General features: G+C 35.8%; 1 protein-coding gene across 1 annotated transcript in view; it reads left to right on the top strand.

Annotated features, from left to right (window-relative positions):
* The window catches only part of LOC134651339 (transcription factor collier), a 74,912-nt gene that overhangs the window by 18,455 nt on the left and 31,006 nt on the right, over window positions 1-25,451 (top strand). Inside the window, exons 4-7 of the mRNA XM_063506414.1 lie at window positions 876-939; window positions 3,215-3,270; window positions 12,775-12,848; window positions 14,794-14,862. Of these exons, the coding sequence (XP_063362484.1) occupies window positions 876-939; window positions 3,215-3,270; window positions 12,775-12,848; window positions 14,794-14,862 (263 nt within the window). The remainder of the gene's footprint in view (window positions 1-875; window positions 940-3,214; window positions 3,271-12,774; window positions 12,849-14,793; window positions 14,863-25,451) is intronic.

Raw genomic sequence — 25,451 nt, 5'->3', positions numbered from 1 at the left:
GTCTACCTACCTACCGCTGAAATGGTTCTGGTATCGAAAATACATCTAATTACCTAAATAGATCGGTAATACCTGCAGTTTTTCGAGGGGTCGTTAATAGCTGCGTTTACCTTAGTTTTCTTTAAATAGAAAATATGTGCCTTTGTTTATATTTAGATGTACGAATATACACGCCATATACGAACATCCACATGTGGCATTTAATTATTCAGGTTGTAAACTCGCGCGTTTTGTCACGCCATCATGGCGATACTATTTGTAGGTATTAGATGTACTTGTACATATAATTGTATGTTCAACTGCTAATTTATTTATTTAAACTTTATAGGATTAATTACTTATCTGTACAAATATATACCTATCTGGTTTAATGTCTACTGATATTCTCTACTAGAAAACCATAGAGTTAAATAGAGCCAGTAAATGAGGATTATTGTACCATCTCGAACAACTGCCCAATACAATATTATCGGACAATCAATAAAATTAGTTATAACTTATAATTATGGTGCTGACCATTATTTCTCTTTTTGGAGGAGGTTCTTATTATTTTTTATGTCGTTACAAATATATTCATATTCGTGCACTACCTGTTGACTTTTGTTTGATTTCTACAATTTCTACATTTCCAGCTACCCAAAGGTTGTCTGGAAGAGATCGCTTTTTAACGATAAGACCGCTTGTTGTTACCTGGTTCTATTTTTCTGTTAAAATTTCTTTGTAGTTTTACATGTATGTAAAACGTATATAATTATTGGTGCAATAAAGAATATTTACTTACTTATACACACTTACTTACTTGTAAAACGAGATATTTACATATATCTTTTAGAAGTTATTTTGTATGCATTACTTAATAACGATTGTGCTTTCAGGAAGCCGAAGGCCAGAAGACAAACAACGGAATCCAATATAGGCTACAATTACTTTACGCTAATGGTGAGTACGACAAAGTTCTACACGATATCTCATAACCATTGAACCTATTGATCTTAGAACCATTGACAAATAAACAGACACAAGATTCAGTTTATCAAATCCAGTGAGACAACTTACACGTCACTTATTCATAATGTCATAGTCCGGCTGCACACAAACTAGACAAATCTCGAATAACTGCTTTCAACCTAATTTTAACTCTATACCATTGAGATAAGGAATTTGAGACCTGAATAGGATATTTTGGTATTAAACGCTCTGCCAAATCTTAAGCTACCTCCAGAAACCTAATTTGAACTTTAAATTCATTGTCATAAGGTTATCGGTAGCTGCATAAGATAGCTTGGTGTTTGATAGATGTCGAAGACAATACAGACGTCGGTCGCATTGTAAATATTTGCCGTCTTGCCGTTAGAGCGGGATAATGGAAAATTGGCACTGAACGTACGGTCTCTTGGCCTATGAATGATGATTGCGTCTTCTCTTAGACTATGTTTGCTGTCAAGAATAGAGTATTGGAAGATAATGTGATCTAGTTTAGTTTGTATTTGTATTGCCTGCTCTCGGTAGTTCGGAAATGATTTGAACATGGAAAACAAAATCGTCACATCCAAAATTAGGTCGCAACATGTAAATTAAAAATGTATTACGAGACATATATGTATGACATTATCACGAAATGTATTACATTGATATCAGAATGATGTCATTTAATCATCGTGTATTTTGCTCGTACTTGTCCGTACATGTATTGGCGCAAGCGAAATGCGCGATAACTGAATGACATCATTTAGATCTCATTTTGACGTACATATGTACCTACATTCGAATGCCAATTCTTATGTAAAGTCATAGTAAGGAATCTGTGTATTGGATGGCATTGAATTTGAATGAATAGGTACAGTATACAATATCGCAATTAATGTATTTAGTTAATTATTGTTTTTTTTTTCACTATTTTTCGCATATCGATACCTTAAGTACACACTCGTACCTTCTAATTATGTACGGCAAAAATTGTGTTGTAATTAGTACCATAGTGCACAAACAAAAAGTCTTCATTGCAACCAAATATGTATTTACGATTTATCAATTTTAAGCAAAAGTTTTCTGTCTTCGAATTCTAGAATTTTGTAACGTGGCTCTTCTGCGTCAAATCCAGTAGTTCTGATTTTTTGCAGACTTATTTATGATGTTGGCCCAATTAATAATCCAGGTTTGTGATCTCGAGCGCCGAACGCAATTGTATGAAAATGATATATAACTTGCCCTAGTTGCTAAGAGTAGAAAGAATTATAGCAAAGATTGGACTTGGGGATCCGACCTTTCCCCTCCCTTTTTGAGGGGGTAGGCACGGTACGATCTCGTAGCTACTGGGCCAAATCAGCTTTGTTTGACCTTAGGAACAATCGTGCCAAGCGGCATCGCCTGAGTCAAAAGTGCATACTCACTGCACTCACTTAGCTTACGATCTCAATTTCAAAAAAATCTAAATTTTGAAAGCCTTTATCTCGGAAACTGTTCAATCTACAGAGACAATTCTAATCTCGTATTGTAGCAAATTTAGTCTTATTTAAAAACGTCTGAGGAAGGTACTATCAAAAACTAGACCTTTAGGGTTAGAATCGCCCAAAACTAAAAAAAAAAAACGAAATTACCGCGGTTTTTTCGATTTTTGACAAAGTTGCGTTCGGCGCTCGAGGTCACAAACTTGGATTATTCATTGGGTCAACATCATAAACAAGTCTGCAGAAAATCAGAACTACCGGATTTGACGCAAACGCAAAATGTATAAAATTACTGGGTCACAATGTGTATGTTTCTGTTACGAGTAGGTACTAAGTATAAACTCACTTGCTTGCGGAAAACTTTTTCTACGAGAATTTTACGTCTAGGTATTTTAATTCTTGTCGCGTGAAAAATGCAGAGAGGAAACGACTAGTGCAGGCAATTTCAGGAGGTTAACAAATTGTACAATGTCTCTACACTGCTACGAGTGCTACGCCGTAGCAAGCGCGTAGCCGGCTACGTGCTACTTTTTGTACAAAACTTAAATGGACTTTATGTTATGGAATTACGACTGATATTAGTTTGATCCCATTATTTCAAGTTGCAGGCAATAACTGCCAATTGCCAAGTGTGTCAATAAATATATCAAAATGGACTTTATGTAGTTCAATTAAAGTTCACAATTCATTGTGGTATATTTACAGTTGTTTTACTGCCAGCTAGTTTAATACTTGTGCCCTTATATTTATAATATTTTTATTTACAGGTATCAGACAAGAGCAGGACATATTTGTTCGACTAATAGACTCAGTGACCAAACAGGTAAGATGACGTGTTATTTGTTATTATTTGTTACGTGTTCGAAACCATATTTTCTCTTATTATTACTATTAAGTAAGAATAATTATGAAGTTAATTTACCGATTGCATCATTTTTAGGGTTCCGTACCCAAAGGGTAAAAACGGGACCCTATTACTAAGACTCCGCTGTCCGTCCGTCCGTCCGTCCGTCCGTCCGTCCGTCCGTCTGTCACCAGGCTGTATCTCACGAACCGTGATAGCTAGACAGTTGAAATTTTCACAGCTGATGTATTTCTGTTGCCGCTATAACAACAAATACTAAAAACAGAATAAAATAAAGATTTAAGTGGGGCTCCCATACAACAAACGTGATTTTTGACCGAAGTTAAGCAACGTCGGGCGGGGTAAGTTCTTGGATGGGTGACCGTTTTTTTGCTTGTTTTTTTTGCATGTTTTGCTCTATTTTTTGTTGATGGTGCGGAACCCTCCGTGCGCGAGTCCGACTCGCACTTGGCCGGTTTTTCTTAAATGATCATGTTTATACTTTACATAAGTACCTTAATTAACTAAGTAACTTCAAATAACTTAATTGCAACAAGATTAAAACAACGTATTCAGATTTAATTTAACATAGGATACCAAAAACCAATTGCACTAAACCGCTCAACCCTCCCACTGGCCAGAGTGCCCGGGTGCCAAACTGGCCCAACATTTGGCGCCACGCGCGCGCCACGTGGCGCTCAGATTGTCATCGCCGTCGCCCGATTAGAGCTAATCCCCACCCCGCCATCATTACCACTATCTCCGGTTGCAATTTTATATTCGATAGAATTTGAGGCGTGAGAGTCGTCAACTCGTCACAATTTTAAGTGACAGATATTTGGAACGGTATTCGAGTTGTTTTTATTTTTACCTCCTGTACCACTACCACCAGTTTGGCACTGACATAAACGTCATCAAGAACGTAATTTACTTTCTATGCATCTCGCTCGTACTCGCATATTAGTGCAAGCGGGATGTATAGAATGTAAATAACGTTCTCGAAAGCGTTTATGTCAGTTTTGACACTGTCAATGACTCATGGTACGGGCTCTGTTCGTGACATACCTGACCATTTAGGATCATTTTATGAAGAATGGCGATATAACCGCCCAAATATTAAAATTAGTAAATTTAAGTTTCCATTATCGTATCTTATCACTACAGGTATCTTTAATTCATTTTTCTTAACGCAAGCATTTTCCCTCTTCGAGCGAATTTCATTTTCATTAATTAGGTCTAATCATTTTTTTAGCATGTTGAAGTTGAAGTAGATAAATGTCAAATTTAATGTAACGGACTGTCAAACAGTAATGTGCAACTGTACCCTTGGCCATGGACTTTTATTATCATCTCGTGTTGCAATTTCATATAATCGATAGAATTTGATACGTGGGAGTAAAGTTTTTGACTGACAGCCCGAGAAGGGTTTAGTAATTTAGGGATTAATAAAGTAACGTGACGAGAAGTTTAGATAAATATTCTGCAATTTATATTTAAAATAAATATTTTTATTGCAAAGCCGTCATCATACCATAAGTTGACCATTAGTACAAACAAACAAAAAATATTTAACATTGTCTATAACGTACACTAAATAAAACAATTACCTTCAGACACACCCATTCTACAAATCCATAGGTACATGTACCTACAAAATAATAGGAAAAAACAATCGTTTTAAATAATCCTGTAGGTACCTTTAATAAATCCATCGAATATTAATAATATTAATATTCTAGGGGACACCTTTCACAGATCAAACTAGCCCCAAACTAAGCAAAGCTTGTACTATGGGTGCTAGGCGACGATATACATACTTATATAGATAAATACATACTTATACATATACATAGAAAACACCCATGACTCAGGAACAAATATTTGTGTTCATCACACAAATAAATGCCCTTACCGGGATTCGAACCCAGGGCCATCGGCTTCATATGCAGTATCCACTAGGCCAGACCGGTCGTCTTATATAATATAGCTGACAAAAACTTTATTTTAAATCGTTTCTGTACGTTTATATATAATATATGTAGGTACCTATATATCTAGCTTGAAACATGCCCTTACAGTATTCACGTGCGTAAATTCATAAGCAAATTAAGCGTAAAGATCATGAAACTTCGTCCACATATATAATTTCAACACGTCCTACCTCTCAGAGTTGCGTAACCAGAACCCAATTACTAGAGATTTATGCCGGCAACATAATTAACTTACGAACGTTAAACAAGAATTACGTACGTTTCTAGTTGGTGCAGCGTTTCGGGGTGCAGCCGACTTTGTTAAGATTAGGTTTAGGCGTGAGTTTACTGCTTGTAGATACGAAAAACTTAAGACTTATCCAATAACAAGACTTAAACTAATATATATTACCTACTTTAACTCGAGATGTTAACTTTGTAGTTGTTTTTTGTTTAGAACATTTTTAACCCGCATAAATGTCAATGTGGTTCAGTGAAGGGGACGGACTGAAAATCAGCGCTGCGCAGGCAATTTGTAATGAAATGACTGACGCAGCGTATGCTGAGCCCGTTCCTTTTGCCGCACAATTATTCTTTTTTTTTTCAATCCTTATGTTTTGTAACCTGTATGCTCTTTGTGTTGCAATAAATGGTTTCTTATTCTTATTCTTATTCTTAAAAGTTACGTCATTATACTTCAACGGCCTCTTTAGCCTAGTCGGTATATTCTTCTTCTTCGTGTAGAGGGATCAAACTTCATTAAACTAAATTTTTGTCTGCCAATGCTTTGCAGTACTGTAGTCGGTATATAGTGAGTACCTACGGAGCAGGAGGTTCCGGGTTCGAATCCTGGTAAGGACATTAATTTGTGTGTTTATCATAAATATTTTGTTCTTGAGTTATGGATGTTTGTATTTATATGTATATATCTATACGAGTATATTATATATATATCGTCGTCCAGTACTCACAAGATAAGCCTTTTTGATCTTACCTACTGTTGGACTTGGTCGAATTGTGAAATTTGTGTGCCAAGAACATCGATAACTAATGTAAGTATAATGTTTTTTCACTACAGCCCAAAGCAACGTCAGTGTTAAATTGATTGTCTAATTTTCATTAATAAACCAGCTCTTGTCCGCGACTTGGTCCACGTAAATAAATCTACTTATATTTATACAGGTTTAAAATCCTCATTTCCTCGGATATGCCCATAGGGGACAATTTCTAAGATATTATAAAGTAAATATGCTATGTATTCAAATTACACATGATATGTTTACCTTTTATTCGGAATATTTCAGCTATTTAACGTAACAAATTGTATGTAAGATTTCACAATGTCGTATGATCAAATAAGAATAGCTAATTAAATAACACGCATTTAAGTACTAATAATAAAGGTACACTAAGTTCGGGTAAAAGCTACACGATTAATAATTACACCAACATAACTGTACCACTTTGTCACCGACACGCAAGACAGTCGTTCCACAAAAATAGCGATTTCAAGATGGCGTCTAGATAATAGAGGACGATTTAATTGTATTAAAACGTTAGGCCGAGGGCACACGGCAATCAGCTAATGTTGGTGCATGCGAACGGGACACGCAACTCTAGTTTAGGAAAAATGTGATATTCGTGTGGTTCATGTAAGCTGTTCTGCTAAGCAAAACGCTTATCACGGATTGATTTATCGGAGATGGCATATCGAAAATTTAAATTGGTCAAGGTCATACACACGAAAAAAAAAAGCCTTTCTGTTCCTGGAAAGTAACGATAATGGAACCTACATCTGGTTGAAAAAACCAGTTTGAATCGGAATCTTTGTATTGATTCATTACTATAGGTTCTAAAATTTTGTTCTCAATAAAAAATATATACGTGAGTGAAAAGTCATATTTGCAAAAGAGAGACCAAGACTTGGTGTTTTTCATTATTGTATCCATTCCGATCTAACCTACCCCAATCTAACTTAAATAACCGGATTATTTGTGTTCCCATACTAAATCACTATCATATCAATATCTAAAACATCAATCTACTACCCTCTGTTTGAATTTAGTCTTAAGATTGTGACTCACTGGAATGAGATTCGGGCAAATCCCATACGAGCTGAATGGCGAGCCGTGCGCGGCGCACGTGGCCGACTGATTATGTTTACTTAACTATGTTCATACAACATATTAATTTGAAGCTTTTTGTTGGGAAAATGACTTTCGGATGCTGGGGTGGTATAGTATGTTCTTTATAGCGATAATTATAGTGTAGTAAAGTTGGTATAATAATTATTTAGTTGATAGGAATCATTGATTTGAACTCTCGATCTAATAACTAAATAATTGGTTTCACATTTGTCATTTGTAGACTACTATATTTTTGAATTACAATTTGCCCAATTTTGTACAAAATCGCATCTCCAATAAAAACCTAATCGAGTAAAAACTAGTAAACCTAATATATAAATAGTATTTAAAAAAATCCTTAATATGGAAATAAGGAATTACTCTTCAGAGAATGTATATCGTGTGCATAGGTATTTCGACTGGCTACTATTGACTAATTGTATACGCCCATTGCTTCGTTAGACCCAATGGAAAATAGTAGCTCCTAGTCATTAAAATGAGCCTGTAACCTCAAGGTCAGACCTAAACCTAGTTCTGGGCATATTATGGGTTAAGGAAAAATTAGGCATGTTTATTTTTGCTTCTAGATCTCCCATTTATAAAACAAAACTGCGACAATATGACAAATGTAAATAAGTCGTACTAGCGTCGCGCGGAAGCATAATATTGTCTTCAATTTAAAAGTCTCGGTGCGTTGTCGTTCATGTAAATCACGCTCCACGTTGTTTGGTGCACACTACGTCTTGCCGCTGCCTCAGTTTTTATTTCTTGTTTGTCCATAAATTGAGAACAACGTTGCATCCGGGCAAATAAAAGTTTATTTTTGAACATTTCAAAAATATATGGCGGTGCGCGCCAATGTTGTCTTTGTCTACATGTCGTGCCGTTTACTAGTTTTCTTAGTTGGGGCAGGCGTGTCTCACTCCGCGATTTCGTCGCTTTGCTACAGGTAGCTAAAAGTACATCCGTTCGGCCCCAATTTTGGGGAAAGCCATAAGCCGCGCGTGGCGCTGTCGCCACCTAGCGACCATAATTATCTGTGCTGATCGTAACAGACGCGTTTTGTTAGAGAGTGAGTCTTCTGTACTTAGTACTATTATTTATTCTGTGGTTGGGGAACGAAAGACATTTAGATGACACTTGGTTGCTTTTGCTGAATCGCGTCGCAAATTGACTATCACTTTACTTGGAACAAAATACTCAATTATGATAGTCTTGCAGCACTTTGTTAACTATGTACATCTGCGCCTTCCTTATATCTGTATGCAAAAAAGGAATGCATTTAAAATCGTAAACAAAGGTGCGTAAATGTAATAAGACAAGAGATGACAACAAGGAATAATCATTAGGCATTTTTTATTCGTTATTAGTCAATATAGAGATCTTAATTAAATATTAGGTGACTTTAAAAGCATAGAAACAAATAAAAAGAGAAAAAAATCACTGATTCAATTCCCACCCAAGACAGTGAATTTTTCCACTTTAAATTTATTTCTAAATTTAATAGAACCGTTCGCAGACGTTTCTGCTTGATACTAAATTAATTTAAAATCATAGTTTGAATGTATGACTAGACTACTTATATACTTATGTTCTAGCCACAAAATACATAAAAATGATATACAGTGTGTGGCCTCTGTAACACGGGCGAATAATCAAAACGTAGATTCTACTCCTCAGACAATAAAACTTTTGTTCAACAACTTTTTGAAATTATGTAGTCTTAAGATTGTCCCTTTTTCAAACAAACTAAATAATATTTTCAATGTACTTTAAATTCCGTCTAATTGACATTGCATGTCAGCCTTGTCACCGTACAGGCATAATCAATTTCGTAATACATTGCGTGTTCGAATAAATTATAAAGTGTTTTAAAATCCAAACCACAAGTTATTTTTAAAAGTCGCTGAACAAACATTGTCTAGTTTGAGGAGTAGAATCTACGTTTTAATTTTTCGCCCGTGTTACAGGCCACACACTGTATAATCGTATGTAGATTATAGTTAATAATAAACTAATCTGAATGTTATCTAAATTATGAATATGCATAATACTTAATATTGAGTACCCTCCAGGACAGTAGCGGGCACCAGTGTCTATTTTTTTTAAATCCCCCCAAATTCCCAAGAGATTGAATCCCATGCGACGGGCATGCCCAGCGCGGCATCCCACAGGAGTTGAGGGAATCAACTTGAAACGGTTCAACTATGCCACTGGTTTCATTTATATTGCGGCACTGACGTGGTTTTAGCTAAAGGACACTTCGCGACAATACTCTAAGGAGTTTAGTGACTTAAAATAATAGAAATAAGGAGAGGTACCTATTTATTAAATTAGTTTTTAGGGTTCTGTACCCAAAGGGTAAAAACGGGACCCTATTACTAAGACTCCGCTGTCCGTCCGTCCGTCTGTCACCAGGCTGTATCTCACGAACCGTGATAGCTAGACAGTTGAAATCTTTACAGATGATGTATTTCTGTTGCCGCTATAACAACAAATACTAAAAACAGAATAAAATAAAGATTTAAGTGGGGCTCCCATACAACAAACGTGATTTTTGACCGAAGTTAAGCAACGTCGGGCGGGGTCAGTACTTGGATGGGTGACCGTTTTTTTGCTTGTTTTGCTCTATTTTTTATTGATGGTGCGGAACCCTCCGTGCGCGAGTCCGACTCGCACTTGGCCGGTTTTATAAAACGCTAACCTTTTTAATATACCTAACTCCGACTGTAACGTGAGTTCAAACTCTAATTTAAAGTTTATTGTTTTCTCTTATGATGAGATGTGTCATAAATACTATAATATTATATTGTAGCTATCATTATACCAAATTAAATTTAACTTCCTATAGACTTTAAACAAGTTGACATGATTTCGCAACGACATTCCAGTACGGATATGATGGTCGTTCTTGTCTACGTGACAGCGTGATAAAACGGTGTCCGTCACTTTCTTTCCCACGGTGTTAAACAGTGACAGTTATTTTATCACGTGGATAAAGATGGATAAAGCTATCCATAATAGGCTGGCTGGTTGCCGCATTTAAATTTAATAACAGTTCTATTTAAATCTAAACGCATTATGATTCCAATCGTACCTCATCTGCCGCGCACCTGATGCCCCCTAACCTTAAGTCCGACCCCTAATGCTAGCTATGCTTAAATACTTTTTTCTGACCCTTGAACACCTATTATAAGACCCCACGAATACAAAATCCTACGAAATCCCTGCACAAAAGACTAATACCCCGTCATTTCATATTCAATTAAATATTTTGTAGGACGAAAAAATGATGTTTTGGATTTAGGGTGTTATATCATGGTAATGGTGGTGGTATTAGGGATGGATTACTAAACTGTAACTAGGCGACTCAGAGGCAATTGCGTCTTCACAACTTAGGGTAGCACGTTGTAGTAAATATTATATAAAACATGTATAAGTATTTTTTTTATTATAAGATTTTGCTGTCTCCATTAGTAACTATAGGTATATAACTTTCTTCGTCTCCTTTTTCTCTTTTTAGTAGGTTTTAAAAATTTGAAGTAAAATACATCTGAACAAATATTGAACATTTAAAATGACAAGAATATGATGAACTTGATACAAGTTATGAACAAGTGTCCTTCCCATATCTTCGTCAATGTAGATATCCTTAGACACACATAGAAATAAAATGTGTCGTTTCTTATAAAACTGACCTTAAGGCGGTTGGGTTTTACGTCTTAAAAAATGGCTTAATTTGCGACTTAATACCCATCGTCCTAAAGTTCCTTTTTGTACGGCACGACAAAAATGGTTTATGTGAACGATAAATAGTGTGCTAGCCCTGCAGGGCAGCTCAACCCTAAAAATAACATTGCACATTTGGTCCATATCGTGTAGGTCGGATTAGCCCCCTAACGCACTGATTAGATATTAATGTGCCAGCGCAGTGGGGCGCCCTGAACTACTGGTATGCTGCTCGACTCAATTATGGGTAAAATTTCAAGTGCAACTGGTTGACATCTTAGTTTGTGGTTACAGATTCACCAATCAGTCATACAGGGAATTCATTGTGTTTGTGTCAGTCAAATTCTCGTTTGAATGCCATGTACATAAACAACTTTTTGATGTCTTATAAAATTTTGATTATTTTGTATAATATATGTAGATACCTACAGCTGTTAAGAACATTGACGTTGCATTCGCTTTTTTAAAATTCGTAAAAAATCTTTAAATTATCAATTTCCATCTACATACATATATGTACCAACTATGTGCGTGTCACTTGTGGGTTAGTTACATGATATTTACCGAGTTTCTGTTTAACCTGTTTGTTATTTCACATTTTGAGCATACTAACACGTATTTTAATCGGTAATTACAACTTGTATTACCTATATACAGGGTGCTTCCTGTAACAGGAGCAATAAATTAAACTAAAGGCTGTAATCCTCAAACTCATCAACATCTGTTCAGCAACTTTTAAAAATTATGAATCCTTAGACTTCCTCTTTTTCATACAAAATAAATATTGCCTTCAATGTACGCTGACATCAGTGTGTTTGACGTTGCTTGTCACGCTTTAAACATAACAAAATTTGCAATACATTGCGTCTTAGAATAAACTTTAAAGTGTAATAAAAATCAAAACGAGTTATTTTCAAAAGTTGCTGAACAAATGTTGGTCAGTTTGAGGAGTACAGCCTACAGTTTAATTTATTGCTCCTGTTACAGGAAGCACCCTGTATAATACAACAAGTGTCTCTTATTAGACACATTTTGTGGTCAAATTTATAAATATTTATTTAGATAATAGTATTTAGTAAAATAAATAGGTATTTTATTAGACTTGGATATAAAGTAGCGCATGTTAATCCGGCTCGTAGATAACGCCTCGCGATTATGCGGAAGGGGTACATAAATTAGCAAAAATAATAACTTGATGAAGATGAAAAATGTTATCTTGCCGCTGATTTTTAATTAGATAACTCATTTGAGCGTGAAGATATTACTATTTTTCACAGATCATATTTTATAATAATAAAATCCTACATTGTTTAAGATGCAAAAATATAAAAATAATAATGTAAAACGTTACGATAGTCGCGTTTTACAAATAAAAAGCACGTAAATATGATGATAATGTTAATACAAAGTTCTAAACAAATTGACCTGTTTCCTTTTTATTTATTTATTTAAACTTTATTGCCCAAAATATATACAAAAATGTACAAATGATACATAAAAATCTATCTAGGACATAAAAATCCTTTTTATTTACGAATAAAATCTTACTAGTTTTGAAATCAAATCTAGTAGCGTGTAGCGTATACATATTAAAGTTGTTATGAACAATTTTGCCCTTTAGCAAGATTCAAATTAAAGATACATTTTCTTTGTTACAGCCAATAGTGTATGAAGGCCAGGACAAAAACCCCGAAATGTGCAGAGTTCTACTAACACACGAAGTTATGTGCAGGTAAGAACCTCACCAAATTATTAATTCCGATTATCTATGTGTTCAAACATTCTGAAGGAAAAAACTTTTAGTTCGTAGAACTGTCAAAACGTTCATTTGTCATAAACTTTGTATTTTCTGCGTGTCATCGTTCATACTAACTCACTATGCCACACATCAAGCTTTTTACTATATCAACAATGCATAAGACACTTATTTGGAACTGAAATCCAGACTTAAGTAATGTATTGTTTTGTATTTTTTATGCATTTAACTACCGTTTAAAACAAAATGTAACGAAACAATAGTAGTGACCAATTAAAAAAAAAACAAATCCTAACCCCGAGAACTAACTTCAAGTCCTAAATCCTAAACTTCACCAAAACAGCGAAGTGAGTCCACACTCCGTATTAATTTAACCATTTGTTTGCGGTTGTTTTTTCGGTCATAGGCTTTTATTTATATCGCTTACCTTGAGTAGGCGAGTCGAATCCTCACGTGAACTAGTATAAACGCGCTCTGCTATTACACATATTAGCAACCGGATACTAGGTCACAGTTACACTAGTTCGCGAAAGCGTTGTGCTAGGTAAGCTTAGGGAATTTGCGGCCGGCAATGAGTCTCGCCGTTGATGTGAACGATGTGTGCGTGGAATAGTAGCGTATCGACACAAAGCTGCATCTGTGTGAGCAATTAAAATTTTATTCCACCTTAGACGCAATATCGCGCACTCTTTCTGCGAGATATGTGCGTCTCGTCCGCACGTCTTCAGGGGAGGAGTCTCGGGGGAGTCTGTCCTTTCAATGTCTTTGCCCTTCGCGTCAAGGAGGCCCGGTAGGGCGCGCAATGTACACAACGCAAACATTGTGTGGAGTAGGCTTCTGGACAATGTTTTTGTATATCCACGTTCTGTAATGGATTGCCTTTTACTGATGCACAAAATGGCATGGTGTAAATGTAGAATCGAAATATGTACCTACCTGGTTTTTAAGAATAAACATCACAACCGGTCACAAACTTTTAAGAACGGATCATAAATACGTACGTATCAATAAGGACACAAAATGGTTTGTCATTGAACTACACGTTACATTACTATTTTTCCTTAAAAAGCCGAAAAAATAAGGTGTTTAGTTGGTCCATTCATTTTAACATATTTTGACCTGACAGGTTATAACTTATTATATATATTAGTTTAACGTTAAGTTTTCTATAATTCTTTACGCTTTTATCCAGCTCCGGTTGCGAGGACTTACGAATCCCTAAAATCTCTATCAAACAGCATTTGCGCGGGATTTTATTTAATTTAAAGGCCACGTAACCTTTCCACTCGCGACGCATTATACTGGGAGCACTATAAATGATACGGAACCCTTCGGCACAAATATTATTGATTTTCTTCCCTTCGGGCACAATTGCAAAGACGTGGAAAAGTCGACGAAGATTAAAGTTTGTGCAACAATACCTATGTAGTAAAATAATAAAAAAGAACTAGCTGGTTATGTTATGCGCCAGAGACCAATAACAAAAACTTTTAACACATTTCAACAAACAAATCATACTAAGTATAATACAATATATATTCCTACCTAGATGGAACAATAATCTAACAAATCATAATGTAAATAATGAATTACTAAATTCATAAATTTTAATGAAATATTTTTTATAGATGCCAAATCAAAAATTCTAAAACATGTTGTTGATATTGACAGATTTTTGTAGGTAGGTACCTACATATTTAATTTGATCTTAACACAAACAGATAATTGTCAACATTATCATGCTGCCCAATAAGTACTAGTATTCATGTTCACTTTATGATTATTATGATAAGGCAAATGTTAAAAATACTATATGCCAATCACAAACTAGATTAAACTGGTACAATTCAGGATGTATAGTTAAACAATTATATCCTCAACTAATTGACGATATTTAAAATGTAAGTATATTTTATTTCAGTCGGTGTTGTGACAAGAAGAGTTGTGGCAACAGAAACGAGACTCCTTCAGATCCTGTTATTATAGATAGGTAAGTGATTGTTTACCTTATACCGGACATTTTAACAAAGATGTTAGTATCCAAAAGGTATGTAATTTCAGGACGATACTAATGCCTTAACAAACCACTAAACCACTAAATTCAAAACCCGACGTCATATAAGTAGTAGTAGTAGTAGTAAACTCTTTATTGTACAAAAAGACATATTAAAAATAACATACAATTAGTAAGAAGTGTTGTTTGTTGACTTTGTTTATTGAAGTGACAACATACATCAATGGAATACATAATGTGTAGAAGAAGTATAAATTCAAAATATTGATTAGCCAGTATTATACAACATACTCCCCCGTAATCAAAATTATGATTATAAACATAAACCTATACCTTTCACACAATTCTGATGCTTTGTACGAGCTAACGGCTTAGTTAGCACATCAGCCCACATCTCCAAAGTAGGAGTGTAAATGACATTAACAATATTGTCATTTAATAAATCACGTATGAAATAAAATCTTGTATCTATGTGCTTGGTTCTGTTATGGTGAACTGGATTCAGTGCCAGTTTTTGCGCAGACTGTGAATCATTATAAATTGGTATAGTAGTCAACTTACCAGTAAGTTCAAACATCAACCGCCTCAGAAACACAGCATCCTTCGCCGCACTCGACAAGCTCATAAATTCCGCTTCACTTGATGAAAGGGCTATGGTGGACTGCTTCTTACTCTCCCAAGAAATAGCGCCACCGGCCATGGTGAAGAAAAATCCTGTGTAGGAACGACGATCTACAGGACAATTGGCCCAATCTGCATCAGCATAACCGTGTAGACATCCACCGCCTTTCCTGTAAATAATGCCCAAATCGATAGTGCCTTTTAAATACTGCAACAGTCGCTTTGCGGCAATCCAATGACTTTTGTCATATTTAGTGTTAAATTGACTTAAATACGATGTCGCATAAGCGATATCTGGTCTCGTATTTACAGCCAAAAACATCAGTGACCCAATTAATTGCTGATATGGATATAACGACGAATTGTTTACATTACCATCTTCACACGGTAACAACTTTTTTGCTTCCAATGGCGTAGGTATAGACTTGCAATCCGACATATTAAACTTTCGCAGTAAATCCTTAATGTAAGTTTCTTGAGATAATTTAATCTCATTAGGTTTGCTACTAATATTCAAACCTAAATAATAGCTCAACGGGCCTAGCACTTTTAAGCTAAAATAATTCTTTAAGTCAGTTATGACGTCTAACGTTTTATTTTCTCTATAGAATATGACAATGTCATCGACATGGAAGGCGAGTATTATAGACTCGGTACCAACCTTCTTAGTGTAAACGCATGATTCAGAAGGAGTTTGTTTAAAACCTAAACGATTTAAAATTTCGGTTAATTTTTTAAACAATGCCCTCGGTGCTGACTCATGTACACCTAAATAAAATATATTTATTGCCTTGAAATGAAGTTTCAGGCAGGGGACCACAGACATCTGAATGAATAAGTTCCAAAACTGAGGTTGACTTTTTGTGTGAAACCTTTTTAAAGGGTTTTCGACTTTGCTTACCTTCAATGCAGGAGATGCATGGTTCCTTGTCTACCGCTGTGTAGTCGACGCCTACTGCATTACCCTTTTTAGCTGATCCATTCCAATGCGGCACAGGTGACCTAAACGTCTATGCCAAAGCTTAAAGCTAGAAACATCGGAGTGTGTCTCAAATGCGGATAATTGACGAGGTGGGTTGACTGTACAGTCTAATGAATACAGTCCACCACAATCAGAACCATGTAAAATTACATCACCTTTACAGGAAAAAGCATCAGAATCATAAAAGTTACAACCAGTTTTATCAAAAACTACGCTAAAGCCTTTATCAACCGCCTTCTTGACTGAAATAAGATTAGACTTCAAGTTCGGTACGTGAACTACATCCGTAATCTTCTTTATATCAGTATTGTGACCGCAACTGGTAATAGAAATATCTCCGACGCCTTTGCTGGGTAATACTTCACCATTTGCAATAGTCACGGTCCCAGTTAAAGAACCTCGTACGTTTTCCATCCAATCTACTCTTGACGACATATGCGCCGAAGCACCAGAGTCAATAAAGAATTTATCATCTTGAAAGCCGTCATTAACATTCAGCGCACATAGAGAATTCTTATGATTAACGGGTTGTCTCTTCTCCTTCTTATGTGGACAATCTGGCCGCTTATGTCCTGGCTCCATACAATCATAACAGACTACCGGCTTCTTTTGTTTCGATTGAGGCTTGATCGGGTTCATTCGGGTTCGAAGAGCAGTACTAGGGTTATCTAAGGCTGGCTTATTCAGTTCATTCAATAATTTCGTCTTAATAAGGTCTACAGTAATGTCTATATTCGAGTTTTCTAAAGCCATTACTAAAGGTGCATATTGAGGACTTAAGCCACCAAGAAGAATTGCAGCTATTGAAGCATCTTCCATAGTTTTGCCTATATCGGCTAAATCTTGCACAGTTGACATGACAGCATTTATGTAAGTCTCTATATTAGAGTCAAAATCATCAAGGCAGTACCTGTACAGCTTCCGTTCGAGGCTTATACGCCGCCCTAAGCCTTTGTCCTCGTAAGCGGACGCCAGGGCATCCCAAGCTTCTTTAGCTGTCTTACATGACCTTACATGGGTAATAGCCATACCATCTACAGTGAGACATATTTTTGATAACGCCTTTTGATCGTTACGCAACTTCTTCTCAGCTGAGATATGATTACCTTCAGGGTATCCGATGACGGTCTCCCATAAATCTTCATGTATAAGGTACATACGAATTTTAAACTTCCATGATGAATATCCCTCTCTATTTGTAAGTGGTTTTATTGCACTAAGAGTATTATTTGACATGATTACAGCTGTTCCAATGTCAAAACAGAAAATATTGGAAAATTTGTGAACTGTTAAATCTTCACGGATTTTCACAAAATATACACGCACATATTGTAAAAACTTGCCGATTCACTTTTAATGCTAGAATACGCAGTTTTATACGTGTAAATCTATTTAAAATATAAATTCGTGCTGATAACGAATGTTGTTTGTTGACTTTGTTTATTGAAGTGACAACATACATCAATGGAATACATAATGTGTAGAAGAAGTATAAATTCAAAATATTGATTAGCCAGTATTATACAACAAGAAGTACAAAGGCGAACTTATACCTTTGAGGGATCTCTTCCAGTTAACCATTGAGTACATGAGAGGAGAAAGTGAAAAGTATTTATCATTTTTCTTCCCCTTTTAATCACAAACGAAAGGTGTGAAATTAGACGTGTACCGAAATGTTAATCAATCTCAAAACTCAGGCTAATGCATTTCCCCGATTCGGTAACTTTGTGTTCGGTTCGGTTTGCACTTTGGCTATTTTTGTTGCCTCGAAGTCTGCGGGGCAAAAGTTTACCTTCATTACACCACTCAATCATGATTTGAGAACAATGAAATGTAGAAAGTACGCCATATGCCACTTATTTGCGAATCTCTGAAAAAGTTGAAACCAACTGCGGAAGTATTTCTTAAAACGAATTATATTTATAAATGTTGCTGTGTATTTTTCACGTCACTAAAAGATGTCACTGTATGTACCTACATTTTGTATTGACTCATGAGTCTCATGAAGTCATGACAGAGCGTTTGAGGCCTACTTGGAGAATTCTATTTTTTTTTTGTGATAGTATTGGCCATCGCAGTTTACCTTAATTAGCAGTGAATAAGCTACGAAAATTAAAGTTAGCATTGAAACCTAATTTTTATTACAAGAGGGTCATGAGCAGGCCATTTTGAGCACGCCGTTCGCTTACATACGCCTGCGGCTGGCATCATATTTGACAAAAATCAAATTTAGAAAATACCACTAAAATACGCCCTTTAATTAGCTGCCGAAATAAAAACAAAAGCCGCCTAAAATACCCCATCGCGCTCACGCTGTGTCATTCATAAATTTGAATTTCGAATGTTTAGATTAATGCCCACGAGCTACTCAGACTGACAAATATCGAAATTTCAATGGAATTGAACTATTGGTAGGTGCTGTCGGGACGTGCCTTTATTTTTGGTCCTTTTTCGGGAATTCAATAGAGATAGGCGTCTCCCGATCGTACGTCGTTCGATATTCAAAATGTAGGGTTGCGAAAATGAATAAGTAAATGTAGAGGAAATTGATCGCAGAAAATGTTTAAAAATACTTATGATAGGTCAACGTGGAGAATACCGGCATATATGTAAAATACATATATTGCATGGAAGGCCGTCATAGGGCAAGAATTCTCGTATTACTACGCGTACGTCGCCCAGACACAGTCAGACAGGGAAAATTTCACTCCTGCTCTATGGACCTTCTGTAAGCGGAGTATGTGTACAAATGCAAGAGCTTGTAGACGGTCTTCCCTTATAGACGGTTGTCTCCACATTGACCTTATATCTGTATACCTTTTAATTGATTTCCACATCTTATTAGATGTCGAACAATCTGAGTTTAACAAATATCGCTTGAAATTGTGAAGTTAGGTAACAATATGTTTACTGAAATACATATTAAAATATTGTAAACATTGGAAACTTTAAAGTAGTTTGTTTTTACTGCTGCTAATAAAATCTATAGTCAATTTATTTTCATGTCGAAAAATGTTTAGATAACCATTTACATCGGGACAGCCCTGCCGACCCGTTCGTCGGTTTTTGTAATTCGCTCCATTCAAATTTTTCCTACCTTTGGAAACAAAAAAATGAGCGGCAGCCTTTGTGCGCGAACTTTCCTTTGCTTTTCGGCGAGGCATGAAGTTGATCGTGGAAATTTCCTAACAGCTAATAAACTTGATTCAACGTTTGATGTAAATTAAACTGCGGTTCAAACGCGTGAGATTACAATCGATTTTTCTTCATTGAATATGTATTGGTTTATCGCTGACGGTGGTGGCGTGGCTCTCAAATGTTTACGTGGGAGTTCTTCATTGCAATGCCTACGCTAGTTTGCATTAATTGAATGACAATTGCGAGGTACTATCATGGTCAGAAGCCACTAATGTACCCCTGTATAATCCATCAGGCCGCGCCCTGTACACTCGCGTACTAATGTGATAATTGAAATTGTGCAATTGCGTGCGAAACGCCGCGCCGAATTCATTACAGTCGTGTTTTTCGCAATTTGCTGCTATCATCCTCCTTTTTTATATGCCGCCCCGGCGACATGATACTTTTTTCATGGTTTAATTATTTTATGCATGCGTCATAACCCAATGGTTTTAGTAAATTAAATTGTAGCATACTGCTGCTATTAAATTATATGAAAAACATGGTCGTTTAATATAATTATTATTGTCCCTTAATTAGAATTAGTGTAATTGCTGCCTTTTTACGTTGAAAAAAAAAACAATCACATCTTATACGTTAAAACAAATCCTGAACAAAAAAACATGCCCACAGGGATAGGTATACAACGCAACGGGCGTCCGTCATGAATTCAAAATTTGATACACGCCGGACGCGCGAAACAAAACAGTTTAACAGAAGCGTTCGGGTATCGATAACACGGTATAATTGACGTAACGGTAAAAGCGGCCAACAATCCAGAACCCTTCGAATCAGCAGCAATTTGTTAAGTGGATTTTTGGCCGAGACACGCGCGGCTCGTTGCGCCTCTGTACACAATTTCATTATCTCTGCTCGCGCCCGCGGCCGACTACTATTAACTTATGCGATGCTGTATTTCAGCTGTGTAATTTTTTCCCAATTTGTATTTCTGTTTGGTCAAAAATGTTACCGGTTTTTTAAGGCAAGATATTTTTTTGGTTATGTGTTTTCTTTCACTAGTTTTTATTTTATGCTTTTATTTATCTGTGACTATGTTAAAAATACGAGTTCACTCGCTCACTTGTCCTGAAGTTATTTGAGCTGATAAAAGTGGAGGAAAATCGACTAGTTCATTTTGGTAAATTTAATGACAATTGCGTGTTCAAGGGGTTTGGATTACATTAAAAGATGGACTTTCAAAATCAATTCGCAGCCACGCAACCGTCCCCCAGGCAATCACTTAAGAATTTTATGAAGCGTAATGATTAAGATGTTTCTGTTTGACTGTAAAACGAGGGGACTGGTACTAAACCGAATTGTTGTGTTAAACATATTGTGACCGGAATAGCTATTAAAGGATTAAAAGGATTCCATGCTTTATAGTGAGTCAATCATACCTAGATTGATGGGGTTGATGGGAACTTAGTCCACAATCGTTTTTTTGTTTGTTTTATTTCTGAGCACTTTTCATTGATATTGGTATATGTTAATAAATATAACTATTGAGGATTTTTGAATATAACGTTAAAACCACTTTGTTAGTTGCACTTCATAGTGATGATATCATAATGGGTATAAGCTATTAGACTTGCTACATGCATACGTTTATTAGGTAGGTCAGCAAAAATTAGCTTAGCAACCGATGCACCGAATAAATTCAAAAGAATTGGGACATAAAAATAAAGTTGACGAATTCTGCCTTTGTTATTTTTGATGCGAAAATAAAATTGGTAACATTTCTAGAGGTCGACGCTAAAGGGGCAAACATGGCTCGACATATGGCTGACATCTATATTACAATGGGATCTTTACACCCTATTTCGGGAGCAACAAAATCAATTTCCAATTCGATATGACCCTCCTGCGCCTGGTATTCGATAAACTTGAAATCGTTCATTTTAGTTTTATGGTTAAAAATGTTACTTTAAGATATTAATCCTTATAATACCATAGGTACCTAGGAAGTTGTGTGGGGCTAATTAGGCTGAAATTATTTTACCAAAATCCATTAATTGTTATTTTTAAGGACTTAACAATTTTCCGTAGAGAGTTATCGGTTTCGGGCATTGGACCACTAGTGAGTAACTGGATATAGTCTACGGAGTCATCTGTTTAAAGTTTAATTCCCTTTTACGGCTATAAAAACGACGAACTGTCTTTAACTTGAACACAACTAAAGTTTACCCCGATCCTGTTTCCCGTTAACTACCAATTTGCATTGATCTTAAAATGAGATGTAGATACTGAAACTCTTTTAAATAAAACGCTTGCTATTTTGCAGAAGCTCGCTTCCTTGCCTGCAGTTTTCCGGTAATTTTCGGTCCCGCGAACGGCGCTGCCGAGAATCACGGCTATTATATTATCTCATTAGATACGCCCGCCGCCGCTGCGCCTTTTCGCCAAATAAATTCTTTTTTGAGGGGCCGATTTCTCCATTAGGTTATTTTTACATAGATACCAAGCGCTTGTAAAATGTTTGCGATTTTAAGATGGGGATGAAGTAAGTCAAAGTTAAAAATGTCTCTCCTGACCTTTAAAATGCTGCGTTTTGTGAATTTCTTGACACTCTTAGTTATTATTCGACTCTACTACCCTACGATGCCAAATATTTTGATTAATTTTAATGAAGATTTTGTGTACAAAACAGTATAAAAGTCATTTAGTAAATGGCATTTATCACACCGTAAAAAGATTGCCACAATAACGGTTTTTCCGATTTAATTATCAAATAATGATATGAATTAACTTTCACAATCAAAGAAAGCAAATTCGATTTTAATAGTGTAATAAATTTGCAGTGTTAACGTATAACAAGAACAATAAATTCGTATTACAAATAGTTTGCAGCAAGTTTGTTGGTGCGCGACCCGGTGCAGTTACACGGGAAAGTTTCGATAAGTTCATAGTCGCTTTATTAATAGCTTTGGGGTTGCTACTCGTTGAAAAGGCTTTTATAATTCCTGTTTTTCTTCTACAAGAATTACAAGAAATAGATTTTATACTGTATTATAATTTATGCACTAAATTTCTACGTGGATGCGATTTATTACACCATTTAAATAAATTAACAGTAAAGTAATGTAAATAACACTTATAACACAAATACACTATCTCGAAATCGTAAAGACAAATCACAAATTTCCGTATAAAAAGCGGGACGCAAAGTAATTCGGCACACTTACAACGTAATGTAAACCAAAAAAAGAATACTGGTCCCAAAAGCTTACCCTGGGGAACGCCCGCGCGCTCGCCGGCCCGATACAGACGCGACGGCGGTGATTAGGCTTCTTATCCACGAGATAGCGACAGAAACTGTGTAAGACTGTTAAGTCTGCTTGGTTGGAGGGAATAAGAAAACGGTCATAGTTGTTAAACTATGACCGTTTTCTTATTCCCTCCAACCAAGCATTTTCTTGCCGCCGACTCGACTTATCTAATGCTCGACTTAAAATTCTTATATTTGTAACTTTTAGTATTTATACATTTTGTTTTTAAGAGCTGCATATTTAAAACCACCAGAAATCTGACCTTAGATCAATAAATCAAAGCGGCAGTAATGAGACGTCTCATTTCTGATTTATATCGGCGGAGGTACTCAGCCCTCTGATTTTTCTACTCGATAAGTCCGGGTGACGATCGTAAATTGAAATATGATAAAGTCGCAGTAATAAGCCCCGGTAATCGTATCGACCCTCGCTGCACGAGACGCTCCATTGACAAAGCAAAATGTCATGCTAATATTCCTAATGTATTGAAATTTAAACCAGTAAGTATGTACCTTTCTTCACACTCCTCTAATATAGAGAATCACAAATATACTGTTACCAAAATTAATTATTTTTGACGGTTATTAAAATTCAGGGAATAGAACGAATAAAAATCTATATCTCATTTTTTATTATAGAATAACTTAATATATGAGGCGTTTTGAATATTTAAACATATCTCATACCTGGATTGTTTATTAAAAACTTAGAATTAGCATAAATCTTTTTGACATTTCGAAGAAAGGGGTGGGTTTTTGAGTTTTTTTTCTGTATTACGTTTACCCTTATGCAGTTTGAAATTATACATACTGTATAAATATATTATACATATTTGTATTGTATTAACAAACATATACATTAAACTATGCTAGGCAACATGCGGTCTTATTGCTAAAGAGTGATATTTTCAAATTGGTACGAGTACTTAGGCCTTTGTCTTATTTTCGATTTGCGAGTATTATACTGTAAGTAAAATATATATTGTATACTTATATTTCAGTATGTATATTCTTTAATTGAGTGACCTTCCTCTCCAAGTTCCTTTTATAGCATCACCATGTTCAGCTCTTCTATCTCAATTCCGACCTCATTCCCGATTCCAATACGTGATTCGTCGGTTCGCAAATTATTCGGTGAAAATTCACCATCTCGTTAGAATGTGCGATCGGGGCGGCGAGCCGAGCCAACCGCTTGATAAATTGTCTGGAATAATAATGATGAATTGCAACTAGCCCGATCCTGGTGTTGATTCAAATCTATGGAGCAATTCTACTGCCCCTTATAATACGGACTTAAAAGAATGCGATCGCGCTCCGTGAAAGATTTCTGGACTCCTTAAGGAATTATGCATTTCTTCCAGGTATAATATTCCAGTAAAGAGTAAATCATGATACATTTATAGCTGTAACATAAACTTACCCTTACAGTAACATCACGATGACAAAGAATGTGTTTTAATTATGCTTGTAATATACAACAGTAAGTAGTATTCACATTCGAGCACAAGTTAGGATGCCGTGCGCCATAACCAACGCAAGTGGTATATAAATAAATGGAAACACAAGCGGACCACGCTAATGCAATTTACAAAGCAGGCAATCACGAGAGCTAGCCACATTGTTGTACAGTCGCCGTCAAAGAGCAAAGGAAGGAGCTCTGTCCCTTAATAATTAATTGGCGTTTAAACGCGCTGACGTCTTGAGCTCCGCAGGGGCTGCATATGCTCTTGTAGGTGTGTTCCGGAACATCTGCTAAATTCCTATTACGCTGCTGTTTGGTCGGGGATCGCTTTGGCTTTGGTAATGGGTGCGCGCATTATGGAGCACTGCATATTATTTAGCACTGGAATATTCAATAATATACGCGTATTTCTAAAAACCATATTGAACTTATATTCACCTTCGACATTATGGCGTTTTTTGTGAGGAACCTCGTAAAAGTGATTTCTTACTTAATGGACAAAATAGTAATTTAAATGCAAGTGCATTTATAAACCGCAATTAGAGGGACGTAAATTGAAGAAGATTGGAGACCATCAATCAAACAAAAAGGCATGATTACATCCAAATCTAGATAACTAATTGAATGGGCCACTCGTATAAATTGAATTTAAGTGATGTTTTGCTTTTTGCGGTTGGATAATGATGATACCGTTGTCATTAAGTTAATGAATATGAAAATGAACTACCAGGTTTTAAAAATAGAAACCGTTTTTTATATCAAACACAAAACCTATTAAGGAGACGGTGCTACTGTAAACTGATCGTTATATTGAGCATACGAGTACACTGGAGGTAAAGATTAGTATGTACATTTTATTTGATTATATTACTCAATATCCACTTTGATTGCCATAAATAAATGAAAAAGAAAAAACGTTACAGTAAAAACTCAAAATTAAGATTAAGATCCAAGCAATATGAAATTTTAAATATCAATATACATACCTTATTAAACGCAAAAAGACATAAAATACCGTATCCTATGATCCCCATAATATAGTACTTCCAAGTACTGGA

This window comes from Cydia amplana, chromosome 10, assembly GCF_948474715.1.
Source record: "Cydia amplana chromosome 10, ilCydAmpl1.1, whole genome shotgun sequence".
Classification (NCBI taxonomy): Eukaryota; Metazoa; Arthropoda; class Insecta; order Lepidoptera; family Tortricidae; genus Cydia; species Cydia amplana.
Note: the sequence above shows the minus strand (reverse complement) of the source record. Positions and strands in the feature narration are given on the sequence as shown.